The 15,868-nt window shown below is 43.5% G+C and overlaps 1 protein-coding gene across 4 annotated transcripts in view; it reads left to right on the forward strand.

Annotated features, from left to right (window-relative positions):
* LOC139563319 (low-density lipoprotein receptor-related protein 4-like) overlaps nt 1-15,868 on the forward strand; it is a 205,161-nt gene that overhangs the window by 153,487 nt on the left and 35,806 nt on the right. For all 4 annotated transcript variants that reach the window (XM_071381926.1, XM_071381927.1, XM_071381928.1 and 1 more), the window contains 8 exons: nt 2,144-2,263; nt 2,424-2,549; nt 2,911-3,036; nt 3,196-3,330; nt 3,620-3,745; nt 4,381-4,611; nt 5,419-5,575; nt 10,788-11,005. In XM_071381926.1, coding sequence (XP_071238027.1) covers nt 2,144-2,263; nt 2,424-2,549; nt 2,911-3,036; nt 3,196-3,330; nt 3,620-3,745; nt 4,381-4,611; nt 5,419-5,575; nt 10,788-11,005 — 1,239 coding nt within the window. The remainder of the gene's footprint in view (nt 1-2,143; nt 2,264-2,423; nt 2,550-2,910; nt 3,037-3,195; nt 3,331-3,619; nt 3,746-4,380; nt 4,612-5,418; nt 5,576-10,787; nt 11,006-15,868) is intronic.

A 15,868-nucleotide genomic window follows, 5' to 3' on the forward strand; every position in this document is an offset into this window, starting at 1 on the left:
AGCTGTTACCATTGTAGCTATGATTGAGTTTGAGCACTGAGCAGTGACACTGCAGAAATCTGTCTCCCCCACTCATTATAGCTCTCTGAGCGACCCCTAACATAGATTCCTGGAATGCCCTGTCCCAATCTCCTTGCTGACAGCTGTCATGCTAGAGTCATGTGTCTATGTTACGTGTGTGTGTGTGTGCATGGCTGCGTGCGTTGGAAAACACTTCCCATCTTTTTCTTTCGAACACACATACACGCGAGCTAGCTAGCGTTTCGATTAGCACAGGCTATCACGTTTCTCCTCATCACTCCAGAGAATTTACTCTGTTAGACTACTGCGAAGTCCTTTCTTTCTGTTAATGTGTCTCTATCTCAGTCTTTCATGTCTCTCTTTATACTATCTCTCTCTGTCCCACAGTCTCTCTTTCTTTCTCTTTCTTGTTCTCTCTCTCTCTCTTTCTTTCTCTCAATGAAATTTCAATTTAAGGGCTTTATTGGAATGGGAAACATATGTTAACATTGCCAAAGCAAGTGAATTAGATAATGAACAAAAGTGAAATAAACAATAAAAATTAACAGAAAAAATAAACATACATATGGGTTGTATTTACAATGGTGTTTGTTCTTAACTGGTTTCCCTATTCTTGTGGCAACAGGTCACAAATATTGCTGCTGTGATGGCACACTGTGGTATTTCACACAGTAGATATGGGAGTTTATCAAAATTGGGTTTGTTTTCAATTTTTTTGTGGATCTGTGTAATCTGAGGGACATATGTGTCTCTAATCTGGTTATACATTTGGCAGGGGGTTAGGAGGTGCAGCTCAGTTTCCTCCTGAGCTCATTTTGTGCACATAGTCTGTCTTCTCTTGAGAGCCAGGTCTGCCTACGGCGGCCTTTCTCAATAGCAAGGCTATGCTCACTGAGTCTATACATAGTCAAAGCGTTCCTTAAGTTTGGGTCAGTCACAGTGGTCAGGTATTCTGCCGCTATACTCTCTGTTTAGGGCCAAATAGCATTCTAGTTTGCTCTGTTCTTTTAAAAATTCTTTCCAATGTGTCAAGTAATTATCTTTTTGTTTTCTCATGATTTGGTTGGGTTTAATTGTGTTGCTGTCCTGGGGCTATGTGGGGTCTGTTTGTGTTTATGAACAGAGCCCCAGGACCAGCTTGCTTAGGGGGCTCTTCTCCAGGTTAATTTCTCTGCAGGTGATGGCTTTGTTATGGAACGTTTGGGAATCGCTTTCTCTCTTTCTCTCTCTCTCTCTCCCTCTCTCTCTCACTCTCATTCTTACTCTCTCTCTCCCACCCTCTCTCTCCCACGCTCTCTCTCTCTCTCTCTCTCTCTCTCTCACTCACTCACTCACTCACTCACTCACTCACTCACTCACTCACTCACTCACTCACTCACTCACTCACTCTCATTCTCTCTGTCATGGCAGCCCACACAAGTGTATGGGGCTCTGTTAGCATGCATCAGACTAGGGAGTAGGATGAGTGGAGAGTGTGTTAAGAATGGAGAGACGTCTGGGCACACAAGAGCAGATCAAACGATTCTCTGTGTGTTTAGTGGTGTGTGTGTGTATGGATATATATCTGTATATTTGGTGTGTGTCTGTATTCTGAGAGTTGGGCACACACACGCAGATGAAACGGTTCTCTGTGTATGTGGCCGTCAATGTGGATGACAGGGTACCAGCTGATAAGTGGGTTTGAACATGAGAACACTTAGTGTTCATTCCATTGCTCTATCTATCTTTCCTTTTCTTTTCTTTTTTCTTATCTTATCTATGTATTTCTCTCTCTCACCGCCTGGTGTTTTGATCATCCCCTCATCACACACAGCACTGCTTCATTCTTCTCTTCTTTTTTCTCTCCCAGTTTTCTGTTGGCCATGTTCCCTTCTCTTGTCTAACTGATACCACTGCACATGAATAAAAGTGTATGCTCTCATTTGGTCTTGGATAGATATGTTTGATTCTTTTGCAAACATGCATGCCCTGCCCCAAATGTTCATTTATTTTCTGTCCCTGTTAAAAGCATCTTTGTATTACCAGGGTCCTTCAGATCAATTGTTTTCCACTGTCAGGGATGATTGAAGTTCCAAAAGCCTTTGCATTTTATCTCACGGTAGTGGTTGTGTGTGCCCTGCAGCCTCCCACCAGCCTTGTCGTTCTGTGGAGTTCATGTGCAGCAGTGGGATGTGCATCAACGCTGGCTGGAGGTGTGACGGGGAGTTTGACTGTGATGACCAATCAGATGAGAAGAACTGCAGTAAGTAACTGCTTGTGTGTGTGTGTGTGTGTGTGTGTGTGTGTGTGTGTGTGTGTGTGTGTGTGTGTGTGTGTGTGTGTGTGTGTGTGTGTGTGTGTGTGTGTGTGTGTACACAATGTACGTAGATTGTGTGTCTAACCAACCTGTCCTCTGCCTCCAGCCTCCTCCATGTGTACTGCGGATCAGTTCCGCTGTGCATCGGGACGCTGTGTCAGGTTGTCATGGAGATGTGATGGCGAGGATGACTGCTCTGACGGCAGCGATGAAGATGACTGTGAGAAGACTGGTACGTGTGTGGGTGTGTGCAGATCAGCATCAATCTAAACTAGACAGTACAGAGGAAATAAAAGGATGAAAAGAAAGAGAGCTCTAGGGGCTTAGTTCTTATAGGCGGGCTAAATAAACAATGAGCTAATTCTCACACTAAAGAACGGTTACCATTACCCCACAGGCCTTTTGTGTCTATCCTTCAAAAGTCAGAGGCTACGTCCCAAATGGTACCATATTCCCTATATAGTGCACTACTTTTGACCAGGACCCAAGGGGTGCCATTTGAGACGCAAACAAAGGAGTTTTCAGATGTTGTCCATTGTTCTTCACAGCTTTTTTCAGCCCATTGTAACATTCTCCATCCATCTTCCCACCAGACACCCCTCCATGTGCTCCAGACCAATTCCTGTGTGGTAACGGCCGATGTATTGGCCAGAGGAAGGTCTGTAATGAGGTCAGCGACTGTGGAGATGGGACAGACGAACACCCTCACCAGGACTGCCGTGAGTTATATCTGACTGTATAAGGGGAAGGGTGTGTGGGTAGGTGGGTGTGTGGGTGGGTGGATGTGCCGTGTGTGTGTTTGAGGGCTTATGCGGAAACTTTTGTAAGAATCCACATCATAACGTCTCTCTAACAAGTGTGTGTGTGTTTGAGTGTAGGCCCACGGTCCAGCGAGGGCAACTGTAACCTGAATAACGGAGGCTGTTCTCAGAAGTGTCAGATGGCTCGAGGTCTGGTCCAGTGTACCTGTCATACTGGCTACAGACTGATGGAGGATGGCAGGGCCTGCCAGGGTGAGTGTGTGTGTGTGTGTGTGTGTGTGTGTGTGTGTGTGTGTGTGTGTGTGTGTGTGTGTGTGTGTGTGTGTGTGTGTGTGTGTGTGTGTGTGTGTGTGTGTGTGTGTGTGTGTGTGTGTGCGCGTGCGATGAGAGTCAGAAAAACTTTCATGTATATGAGTTCTGCTGATTTTATAATGAGTTGATTGAAAATGTATATATTTTAGGTGTTTACTCTTGCAGTATCATCACATATTATTTTACCCCACACCCCACCCACCCACCGGTCTATATGGACCGTTTCCAGATGTGGATGAGTGTGCAGAGGAGGGTTACTGCAGCCAGGGCTGTACCAACACAGAAGGGGGGTTCCAGTGCTGGTGTGTGCAGGGCTACGAGCTGAGGCCTGACAAGCGCAGCTGCAAGGCTCTGGGTGAGTCCACTCACAATCTTTCAATCTAAGACCTCTGGCTTCATGTGGAGGGATTGCGAGCACCCGGGGAAGTTGTTTACCTGAGATGCATCAGGGTTTTGTGTGTCTTAAACATGTTTTGCCTGCATGGAATTAAAACCGTTTCCCTTTCTCTGCCCTGGGTAGTGGGTGACCCATATGCATCATAGTTGTGTTTAAAGCATGCAAGCATGTTTCATCGGCATTTAATTGTAACCGCATCCCTTGCTTAGCTTGGAACAGTCGGACTGTGGCTGAGGTTAGCTGATGGTTTGAGGTCAGAAAAGCGAGTGCTTGGGTGCATCCCAAATGGCACCTTATATCCTATAGTGCACTACTGTACTACAGTAGTTCACTATAAAGCAATAGGGTGCCTTTTGAAACGCAGGCCTGGTTTTGGCGTTATAGAGCCAGGGTCCACTACATTGCCAATACAGCACCCCACAAATCTGGTGTGTATCACTGATGAACCCCGAACAAACTCCTCTCCCTCTTGCACTCCACACCCTCTTCTCTCTCTCCCTCTTTCTCTCTCACTCTCTTAACCCATCATGTTGCTTCTCGCTACCCTCCCTCTTTCCTTTCCCTCCCTGCTCTCTATACCCTCCTCTCTTTAGGTCCCGAGCCAGTGCTGCTGTTCGCTAATCGTATAGACATCCGCCAGGTGTTGCCCCACCGGTCAGAGTACACTCTGCTGCTGAACAACCTGGAAAATGCCATCGCTCTGGACTTCCACCACGACCAGGAGCTGGTCTTCTGGTCCGACGTCACGCTCGACCGCATCATGAAGGCCAACCTGAACGGGAGCAACGTGGAGGAAGTGGTTTCCACTGGCTTAGAGAGTCCAGGTAGGAACATGACCATTTATGGTCAAAACACACGATATAGGAATTCATAGCACGTGGTTTCCACCGGCATGGATACGATCACAGCTGGTCATGCTACATTCTGTACACACACAATTATGTAGAGGAAAGCCCAGTTATAACTGCAACCACACATGGTTTTAATGCGGTCAGAACATGTATCAACATAGTATGTACAGCGCTGCAACAGTCATAATGGTTTAGGACAAATGACGAGTCAACACAATCTGGCCATGCTGAAGAAGATAAACGGATGGCATTTTCTAATCCAAAAACGTCAAATAGAGGGGGACTTATATTTGTTCTAACCTGTACAAGTGTGTGGTGTGAAATGGAAATGTGTTTTTTTTGCATATCCCACTCCTCCTGAGACACCGTGGGTTCACGGCCAGGGATCAGCTATTATTGACTATCAGCAGATGTTTCTCTTAGTCACCGCAGGAATTTGAACTTGAATCAGTCTTTCAGTTACTGGCCCAACGCTCTAACCGTTAGGCTGTCTGCCGCCGTCTAATCCCAAATGTGATTTTGGCTTCTACACTTTTACCCAATGTTTGCTCCAAACCATAACCCCTAGATAATAACTAGATTGCTCAACAGCTCTGATTCTTTTGCCACATTTTAATATTACCATCTGTTGACTACCTGGGTTGTGTTTATTAGGGCATGCAACATAACATGTTTTAAACTTTTGCAATGGAAAAACTAAGTCAAGACAGTCCCTCCCTGTTTCAGTCTGTTTTCCTCTGTTTGGTCCCTAATGAACATGACCCTGCTCTCTCCAACTAGGTGGTCTGGCTATAGACTGGATCCATGACAAGCTATACTGGACTGACTCAGGGACGTCCCGTATTGAGGTGGCCAATCTGGATGGAACCCACCGCAAGGTCCTCCTATGGCAGAGCATGGAGAAACCCAGAGCAGTCGCACTGCACCCTATAGAGGGGTAAGGAAGATCTCTCTCTTTCTCCTCTCTCTTCTCTATCCCTACCTGCTAACCTGCACGCATTTTGTCTACCATAAACGCAATTTCAAGTCAAAGTACGCTGGTACAAAAAATACCCCTAAAATACGCCAAAATAGACTTCTAGTGGGCACATTGTGGTTTTTGACTCAACCTTCTGAAGTTGGAGAAGAACCAATCATAGGACTCGGACTGTAGCTCTCCACTCCGGCCCTCCCCGCCCCCCGTAGTTGTAGTACAATTTTCCTCCTTGCAGCTGGATGGCAGCTTTCCACTTCGTCGGTTGATACCACTGATGTGTGAGGAAAAAGGGTAGGGCAAATGGAGAACGGACTGTTTTCCAAATACAATTTCCAAAATGTTATGTATTAGTCAAGCACATAACCAATATTATTCCTTAGACAGCTTCTTAGCTAAGGCGTCATTACAAAACGTAGTTAGCTACAAATGAAGATGAAGACAGTTTACATTTCCACGAGTGTTTCCACATTAAGACACCTATGAATTAGAATGATCATTACCCCTAAATTTAACCTAGAAAATGTTTTGTGTCATTGCGACCACCTCAATCTAATTTAGCATCACACACTAGACTACTGTGTTGGCTACATTGTTTGAAATCATTTAAGACTAGGTTTCAGGAAATGGCAGTTACAGGTAAAAGAATAAATAAATAAATGCTCCAATTTTCTTCTCCAACTTCACACCTCCCAGACCTCTCTCCTACTCAACCTTAGGCCTACATCAGCACCACCTAGTCAGAAATGCAAAGTGGCAATATGTAACTTTTTGGGTGACCGAACCAAATTCACATTGAGCTGTGTGTTATAGATCTGTCATTTTACTTGATAGCAAGTCTAAGAAGCGGTAGATCTGTTCTATGGGTGCTATTTCTATGCTTCCCGTTCTTATGTTTTGTTTTTGCGTGATTATGGAAAATATATTTCACAGCGGTTTAGATGGTACAATGATTCTCTATACTATACTAGCTTATTTTGTCACAAACTGAAAGGCGAACTATTAGAGTTTTAGCAACCAGGATATTTATGAGTAGTGCAACTTAGAATGTATTTCGAGATAGCTACTGAAGAGCAGCCAATTACCAAGTACCCATAGCAGTCTATAGCATAACATTCCTACTGAGGCAGTCTTCTGCCAACATCATTATTAGGCTAAAAAAGGTACATGGGGTCCGGGGCTAGGGGTACGGCGCTAAAGTGAAACTGATAAAAATTCTTCAAGGTTGGCAGAGACTTGATCTTGGCATTAGATGCTAGACTCTGGCACTTTGTATCTGGAGCAACTATTTAACAGAAGGTGGAGCAGATTTCCCTTTTATCTCAGCCTTAAAGTAGCACAAGTGGAAATTCACTTTATTTTCAACAGAAAGAGCTTACCCATGATGTTTCACAACGATTGAAGTCAATAAGTCATTGTTTTAGTCAAAGTATGATATTGTGGAGGATGCCGTGTGGTTCCCTGATTATATGATGTGCTAATACACCTGCAAAGTGCTTTCTCTTCGAGTCGCAACTGAGCCAAACAGCTTTTCGCTGTAGCCTGCACTTGAGCCATGGGGAGCAAATGAAAATTGGCGGTGCAAACTTTTTGTACAACAACTTTTTTTTAAACGAAAATTAACAATCCACTTATTTTGTGAATTTTTCACATATTTCTTTGCTAGTCTGTATATATACAGTACCAGTCAAAAGGTTGGACACACCTACTGATTGCAGGGTTTTTCTTAATTTTTTTGTATTTTCTACATTGTAGAATAATAGTGAAGACATCAAAACTATGAAATAACACATATGGAATCATGTAGTAACCAAAAAAGTGTTAAACAGGGCCCCCGAGTGGTGCAGTGGTCTAAGGCATTGAATGTCAGTGATAGAGGTGTCACTACAGACACCCTGGTTCGAATCCAAGCTGTATCACAACCAGCCGTGAGGCGCACAATTGGCCTAGAGGCGGCCGGTGTAAGCCGTCATTGTAAATAAGAATTTGTTCTTAACTGACTTGTCTGGTTAAATATATATATTTTTAAAATCTAAATATATTTTAGATTTGAAATTCTTCAAAATAGCCACCCTTTGCCTTGAAGACAGCTTTGCACACTCTTGGCATTCTCTCAACCTGCTTCATGAACTTTGAAAGTGCAGTCGCAAAAACCATGAAGCGCTATGATGAAACTGGCTCTCCATGAGGACAGCCACAGGAAAGGAAGACCCAGAGTTACCTCTGCTGCAGAGGATATGTTCATTAGAGTTACCTGCACCTCAGATTGCAGCCCAAATGAATGCTTCACAGAGTTCAAGTAACAGACACATCTCAACATCAACTGTTCAGAGGAGACTGCGTGAATCAGGCCTTCATGGATGAAATCCTGCAAAGAAAACACTACTAAAGGACAACAATAATAAGAAGAGACTTGCTTGGGCCAAGAATTACGAGCAATGAACATTAGACCGGTGGAAACCTGTCCTTTGGTCTGTTGAATCCAAATTTGAGATTTTTGGTTCCAACCACCATTCTACAGCGATACACCATCCCGTCTAGTTTGCGCTTAGTGGGACTGTCATTTGTTAAACAACAGGACAATGACCCAACACACCTCCAGGCAGTGTAAGGGCTCTTTGACCAAGAAGGAGAGCTGCATCAGATGACCTGGCCCCCACAATCACTCGACCTCAACCAAATTGAGATGGTTTGGGATGAGTTGGAACGCAGAGTAAAGGAAAAGCAGCCAACAAGTGCTGAGCATGTTTGGGAACTCCTTCAAGACTGTTGGAAAAGCATTCCAGGTGAAGCTGGTTGAGAGAATCCCTAGAGTGTGCAAAACTGTTATCTAGGCAAAGGATGTCTACTTTGAAGATTATTTGTTTTAAATGTTTTTGATTACTGCATGATTCCAAATGCTATTTCATAGTTTTGATGTCTTCAATATTATTCTACAATGTAGAAAATAGTAACAATAAAGAAAAACCCTTGAATGAGTAGGTGACTGAACTGTATATATACAGCTCTGGAAACAATTAAGAGACTACTGCAAAATTATCAGTTTCCCTGGTTTTACTATTTATAGGTATGTGTTTGGGTAAAATTAGCATTTTTGTTTTATTCTATAAACTACCGACAATATTGATCCCACATTTTATTTAGAGCATTTATTTGCAGGTAATGACAACTTGTCAAAATATCTAAAAATATACATTGTTGTCAGAACTTGAATAATGCAAAGAAAATAAGTTCATATTCATTTTTAAAGCACCCCCAGATCATCACCAATCCTCCACCAAATTCCACAGTGGGTGCGAGACCTGAAGAGGCCTACAAGCCACAGTGTCTTGCACCAATTGTGAAATTTGGTGGCGGATCGGTGATGATCTGGGGGTGCTTCAGCAAGGCTGGAATCGGGCAGATTTGTCTTTGGAAGGACGCATGAATCAAGCCACGTACAAGGTTGTCCTGGAGGAAAACGTGCTTCCTTCTGCTCTGACAATGTTCCCCAACTCTGAGGATAGTTTTTTTTGCCACACAACCAGGTCAATCAAGGTGTGGATGGAAGACCACCAGATCAAGCCCAATCTCCAGACCTGAACCCCATTGAAAACCTCTGGAATGTGATCAAGAGGAAGATGGATGGTCACAAGCCATCAAACAAAGCTGAGCTGCTTGAATTTTTGCGCCAGGAGTGGCATAAAGTCACCCAACATAAATGTGAAAGACTGGTGGAGAGCATGCCAAGACGTATGAAAGCTGTGATTGAAAATCACGTTTTTTCCACTAGATATTGATTTCTGAACTCTTCCTAAGTTAAAACATTTGTATTATTTTCTTTGCATTATTCGAGGTCTGACAAGACTGCATATTTTTTGTTATTTTGACCAGTTGTCATTTTCTGCAAATAAATGCCAAAATATTTTTATTTGGGAGAAATGTTGTCAGTAGTTCATTTTACCCAAACACATACCTATAAATAGTAAAAACCAGAGTAACTGATCATTTTGCAGTGGTCTCTTAGATTTTTCCAGAGCTTTATATGACTATTTTATAAACGGTATAATTGCGTGATATTATTGCGTTTTGCAACCCTGCTCCCACCGTCGACCCAAGATGAATTGTCTTGACCACTAAAGTCTAGCTTCACTACACGCTTCACTGCTTTGATTGGTGCAGCTAAACCACACGTTTCTGTCCTATAATGAACAGGCACCCGCGAAGGAAAATTCAAGGAACTTATCTATTTTGTTGTGCGTTTGTTACATTTGTATTTGTGTTTCGTGTCCGATACAATGTGCATCATGAGCAAAGTCATTATAGCCTATCATTTAACTTCCCCTGTGAGAACCATGAGCACAGGCTGACTTGGCTTTGCTGTACCGCAGCCAAAGCATGCATACCAAAGTTTACACTGTGTCTATTACAATGTAGAAAAACGCTTGTCTCTTGTGGAAGATGCCACAACTTTGGAGATAACAATAGATGGCGAGGTCAAAGATACTGGTTTCCGTTTGTGGTGAGTTTGCTCTCAATGCTTATGACAAATCCAGCTCCAGAACTAGCCTAGACATCTGACTAATCTTTTGAATATGGTGTAGTAAAAACTAGCATAAGGCTAGCAAAATAGCTAGCTTCACTGACAGCTGTCAGTTCCCTATTTATTGACGTTTCTCCACTCCACATGGAAATCACCACTACGTTTTTCCCCACCCCAATTTGGGAATATATATTTATAAGTAGCCCGTGTCATTCTTCAGAGGTGGAACCTAAACAAGCAATTATGTCAAAATAAGGCCGCAGGGTTCTCTGGTAATTGCATATGGTAATTGAAAGGATGATTGGAAAATTGGATATGAATGCTGACATCAAACAGCTGACATCAGTGGGATCTGATAACACAACTATGAATGACCTCGGTTCAAATAGTATTTATTTTCTTTTAAATACTTTGAACGTCGTTTGATGAGCCTGCATGGAGTGCCAGATGGGCGGGGTGTGCACTTATGGGACTACTGTATTGGTTCCATTGCGCCAGGAAAACGTGATATAGGCAGCTAAATTATTTGAAAGAAAACAAGTACTATTTGATCCCAGGTCTGAATGGTGCTTGTCCTATGATATGTGACCTATCTTTTTGTTGGACAATGACAACCTAACCCTAAGTTTCCATGACTTTTTCCACCCCCCACAGCAAGATCTACTGGACGGACTGGGGTAACACTCCTCGTATCGAGTATGCCAACATGGACGGCTCCAACCGCTGCATCATCGCCGACACACACTTGTTCTGGCCCAACGGGCTGACCATCGACTACGCCGGGCACCGCATGTACTGGGTGGACGCCAAGCATCACGTCATCGAAAGAGCTGACCTGGATGGACGGAACCGTAAGGCCGTCATCAGCCAAGGTAGGGACACCAGGGAACCAAACACAGACACACACACACAGGCCATGTTTGAAATTGTTATTGCCAAATTAACCTCTCTAGGGTACGTGAGACGGTAGCGTCCCACCTCTTCAACAGCCAGTGAAACTGCAGGGCGCCAAATTGAAAACAACAGAAATCGCATAATTCAAATTCCTCAAACATACATGTATTTTACACCATTTTAAAGATACACTTGTTGTAAATCCAGCCACAGTGTCCGATTTCAAAAAGGCTTTACGACGAAATCAAACCAAACGATTATGTTAGGTGGGTGCCTATTCACAGAATAACACAGCCATTTTTTCAGCCAGAGAGGATTCACAAAAAGCAGAAATATAGATAAAATTAATCACTAACCTTTGATGATCTTCATCAGATGACACTCATAGGACTTGATGTTACACAATACATGTATGTTTTGTTCGGTAAAGTTCATATTTATGTCCAAAAATCTGAGTTTAGATTGGCGCCTTACTTTCAGAAGTTACAAAACATCCTTTGATTTTGCAGAGAGCCACATCAATTTTCAGGAATACTCGTAATAAACATTGCTAAAAGATACAACTGTTATGCATGAAATTTTAGATGCACTTCTCCTTAATGCAATCCAGCCACAGTGTCCGATTTCAAAAAAGCTTTACGAAAAAAGCAAACCATGCAATAATCTGAGTACAGCGCTCAGAGCCCAATCAAGACAAAAATATAGCCGCCATATTATGCAGTCAACAGAAGTCAGAAGTAACATTATAAACATTCACTTACAGTGGGGTATTTAGTCAGCCACCAATTGTGCAAGTTCTCCCACTTAAAAAGATGAGAGAGGCCTGTAATTTTCATCATAGGTACACTTCAACTATGACAGACAAAATGAGAAAAAAAATCCAGAAAATCACATTGTAGGATTTTTAATGAATTTATTTGCAAATTATGGTGGAAAATAAGTATTTGGTCACCTACAAACAAGCAAGATTTCTGGCTCTCAGAGACCTGTAACTTCTTCTTTAAGAGGCTCCTCTGTCCTCCACTCGTTACCTGTATTAACGGCACCTGTTTGAACTTGTTATCAGTATAAAACCCCTGTCCACAACCTCAAACAGTCACACTCCAAACTCCACTATGGCCAAGACCAAAGAGCTGTCAAAGGACACCAGAAACAAAATTGTAGACCTGCACCAGGCTGGGAAGACTGAATCTGCAATTGGTAAGCAGCTTGGTTTGAAGAAATCAACTGTGGGAGCAATTATTAGGAAATGGAAGACATACAAGACCACTGATAATCTCCCTCGATCTGGGGCTCCACGCAAGACCTCACCCTGTGGGGTCAAAATGATCACAAGAACGGTGAGCAAAACTCCCAGAACCACACGGGGGGACCTAGTGAATGACCTGCAGAAAGCTGGGACCAAAGTAACAAAGCCTACCATCAGTAACACACTACGCCGTCAGGGACTCAAATCCTGCAGTGCCAGACGTGTCCCCCTGCTTAAGCCAGTACATGTCCAGGCCCGTCTGAAGTTTGCTAGAGAGCATTTGGATGATCCAGAAGAAGATTGGGAGAATGTCATATGGTCAGATGAAACCAAAATATAACTTTTTGGTAAAAACTCAACTCGTCGTGTTTGGAGGACAAAGAATGCTGAGTTGCATCCAAAGAACACCATACCTACTGTGAAGCATGGGGGTGGAAACATCATGCTTTGGGGCTGTTTTTCTGCAAAGGGACCAGGACGACTGATCCGTGTAAAGGAAAGAATGAATGGGGCCGTGTATCGTGAGATTTTGAGTGAAAACCTCCTTCCATCAGCAAGGGCATTGAAGATGAAACGTGGCTGGGTCTTTCAGCATGACAATGATCCCAAACACACCGCCCGGGCAACGAAGGAGTGGCTTCGTAAGAAGCATTTCAAGGTCCTGGAGTGGCCTAGCCAGTCTCCAGATCTCAACCCCATAGAAAATCTTTGGAGGGAGTTGAAAGTCCGTGTTGCCCAGCAACAGCCCCAAAACATCACTGCTCTAGAGGAGATCTGCATGGAGGAATGGGCCAAAATACCAGCAACAGTGTGTGAAAACCTTGTGAAGACTTACAGAAAACGTTTGACCTCTGTCATTGCCAACAAAGGGTATATAACAAAGTATTGAGATAAACTTTTGTTATTGACCAAATACTTATTTTCCACCATAATTTGCAAATAAATAAATTAAAATCCTACAATGTGATTTTCTGGAATTTTTTTCTCATTTTGTCTGTCATAGTTGAAGTCTACCTATGATGAAAATTACAGGCCTCTCTCATCTTTTTAAGTGGGAGAACTTGCACAATTGGTGGCTGACTAAATACTTTTTTGCCCCACTGTATATACTAGGCGGTGTCAGAGGAAAGCCCCAAAAATTGTCAAAGACTCCAGTCACCCAAGTCATAGACTGTTTTCTCTGCTACCGCACGGCAAGCGGTACTGGAGCACCAAGTCTGGGACCAAAAGGCTCCTTAACAGCTTCTACCTCCAAACCATAAGACTGCTGAACAATTAATCAAATGGCCACCCGGACTATTTACACAGCTGCTTTTCAGGCTGGACCAATTTGATAGTTGATACAATGTTTCAAGTTCCTTTCACACAGCCCATGCGTAGCCAATTTAGGATTTATAGGATATTTATTTTTTACAGGATGTTTTCTACCTGCAGGCTGCAATGTTTTTATTTGTTGGCTTTATGTTGGATATTTTGACATAGTTGGCAATGGCAATAGGAGTTACTTTTAGAATTTAGATTAAACACATGATAATGATTTTGAGATACGAAGACTTTGTTATAAATTCAATTAAACTGTTCCGTGCATATGAAAATCATAACTGGCACGCAGATCGGTAGAAATGGTAAGATAAATTGGCACTCCAAATGGAAAAGGTTACCGACCCCTGGTGTAGCCTATTACCGGCAACTTAATGGCAGAATCTGCGAAGGCCAGCAGTGGCTGGAGGAGGTGGGTCGAGAACGTTTTTTCCCCTTCTGAATAGGTTATCTTGATCTCTGGCTCCCTCTTGAGTCATTTGTCTGTCTTAATTATTTATTCACGTTAGAATGGGCAAAAGTGTGACCTAAGCAACTTTGAGCGTGGTATTATCGGCTGTGCAAGGCGCACTGGATCCAGTATCTCCTCCCCCAAAGAACATCTGTCAAACAGCTTGTTGATGAGAGAGGTCAAAGGAGCTAATCGTGCAAGCTAACAGGCGGGCCACAAACTAACAAATAACGGTGCAGTACAACAGTGGTGTGCAGAACGGCATCCCGGAACACACAACTCGTCGATCCTTATCATGGATGGGCTATTGCAGCGGACAACCACACCTGGTTCCACTCCTATCAGCTAAAAACAAGAAGAAGTGGTTCCAGTGGAGGGGAGATGAATAGATGGAAGGGCTTTTAGGAGAGGAAAAGGAGGGTTACCCACTGTCCTGTGTGTTTGATTAGAGGAGGGGTGCATGAGTGGTGAGAGGGGGAAGAGGACAGGGGTGTAGAGGGTACCCATCCAGCCCTGTGTGAGCAGCCCTTATTGATGTGTGCTCTCGGGATAAAAACCTGTAATTGGCCCTGTACCTCCACTAGGCCCTTTGTTTGCTCAGAGTGTGTGTGTGTGTGTGTGTGTGTGTGTGTGTGTGTGTGTGTGTGTGTGTGTGTGTGTGTGTGTGTGTGTGTGTGTGTGTGTGTGTGTGTGTGTGTGTGTGTGTGTGTGTGTGTGTGTGTGTGTGTGTGTGTGTGCACATCTGTGTGTGTGTGGTCATTTGAGAAACATTTGGAGGCATGCCAATCCTTTGTCATGGTATCTGGTGAGTGATGTGGGTGAGACCCTTATCCTCTGAGCACACCTGTGCACCTTCAGGGGTGAGGTGGGGGGGACAGTAAAGGAGACAATAGGAGAGGGGGTATAGCAAGGGATGTCGTGGGGACAGGGAGGGACGGAAATGTGGGCTTTTTTGGAGGGTGACAGGGGGTGGTGAAAAGGAGGTAGGGGAGAGACAGAGAAGGACACAATAGAGCGAGTGAGGGAGATGAGGAGAAGAGCGAGGACAGAGAGGGGAGAGGTTACATATGGGTGGAGGGTAGACCGCCATGGAATGTTCCCCGTTGCCTTACAGCTGCTGGCCCAGCTGTCCCTTAGACCAGAGACAGAAAAGAGAGAGTAGGCCCACATACCACCAGTGTTCCTGCTAGATGCCCTTGAAAGAGAGAGGAGAGGGACCTCTTTTTTTTCTGAGGGGTATGATACTTTAATGATGTATCTGAGTATTCATTTACAATAAGAGTTAGGTAATATCTTGGAGAAAGAGAAAATTATTGCATCAGTACTCTACTGTCTCTCTTTCACACACACACACACACACACACACACACACACACACACACACACACACACACACACACACACACACACACACACACACACACACACATAGTGACACACACACACATGACACACCCTGGTAAAAAAAATGCCAGACCTGCGCAATAACTTTTTGACAAGATCACCACAAACTGTGCACCACCAACAGAAATAAACGAGGGGAAAAACGATGTTTTTCCGTCCATCAGTTGAGCGTATTCAGCACTCTCTGTGGTTCTCTGTGCTTCGTCTAAATGGAGGGACGATGGTATGGAAGTGTTCCACACATTTTTTATTTTTTATTTTTTTATTTCACCTTTATTTAACCAGGTAGGCTAGTTGAGAACAAGTTCTCATTTGCAACTGCGACCTGGCCAAGATAAAGCATAGCAGTGTGAACAGACAACACAGAGTTACACATGGAGTAAACAATAAACAAGTCAATAACATGGTAGAAAAAAA

This window comes from Salvelinus alpinus, chromosome 33 (assembly GCF_045679555.1).
Source record: "Salvelinus alpinus chromosome 33, SLU_Salpinus.1, whole genome shotgun sequence".
Lineage (NCBI taxonomy): Eukaryota > Metazoa > Chordata > Actinopteri > Salmoniformes > Salmonidae > Salvelinus > Salvelinus alpinus.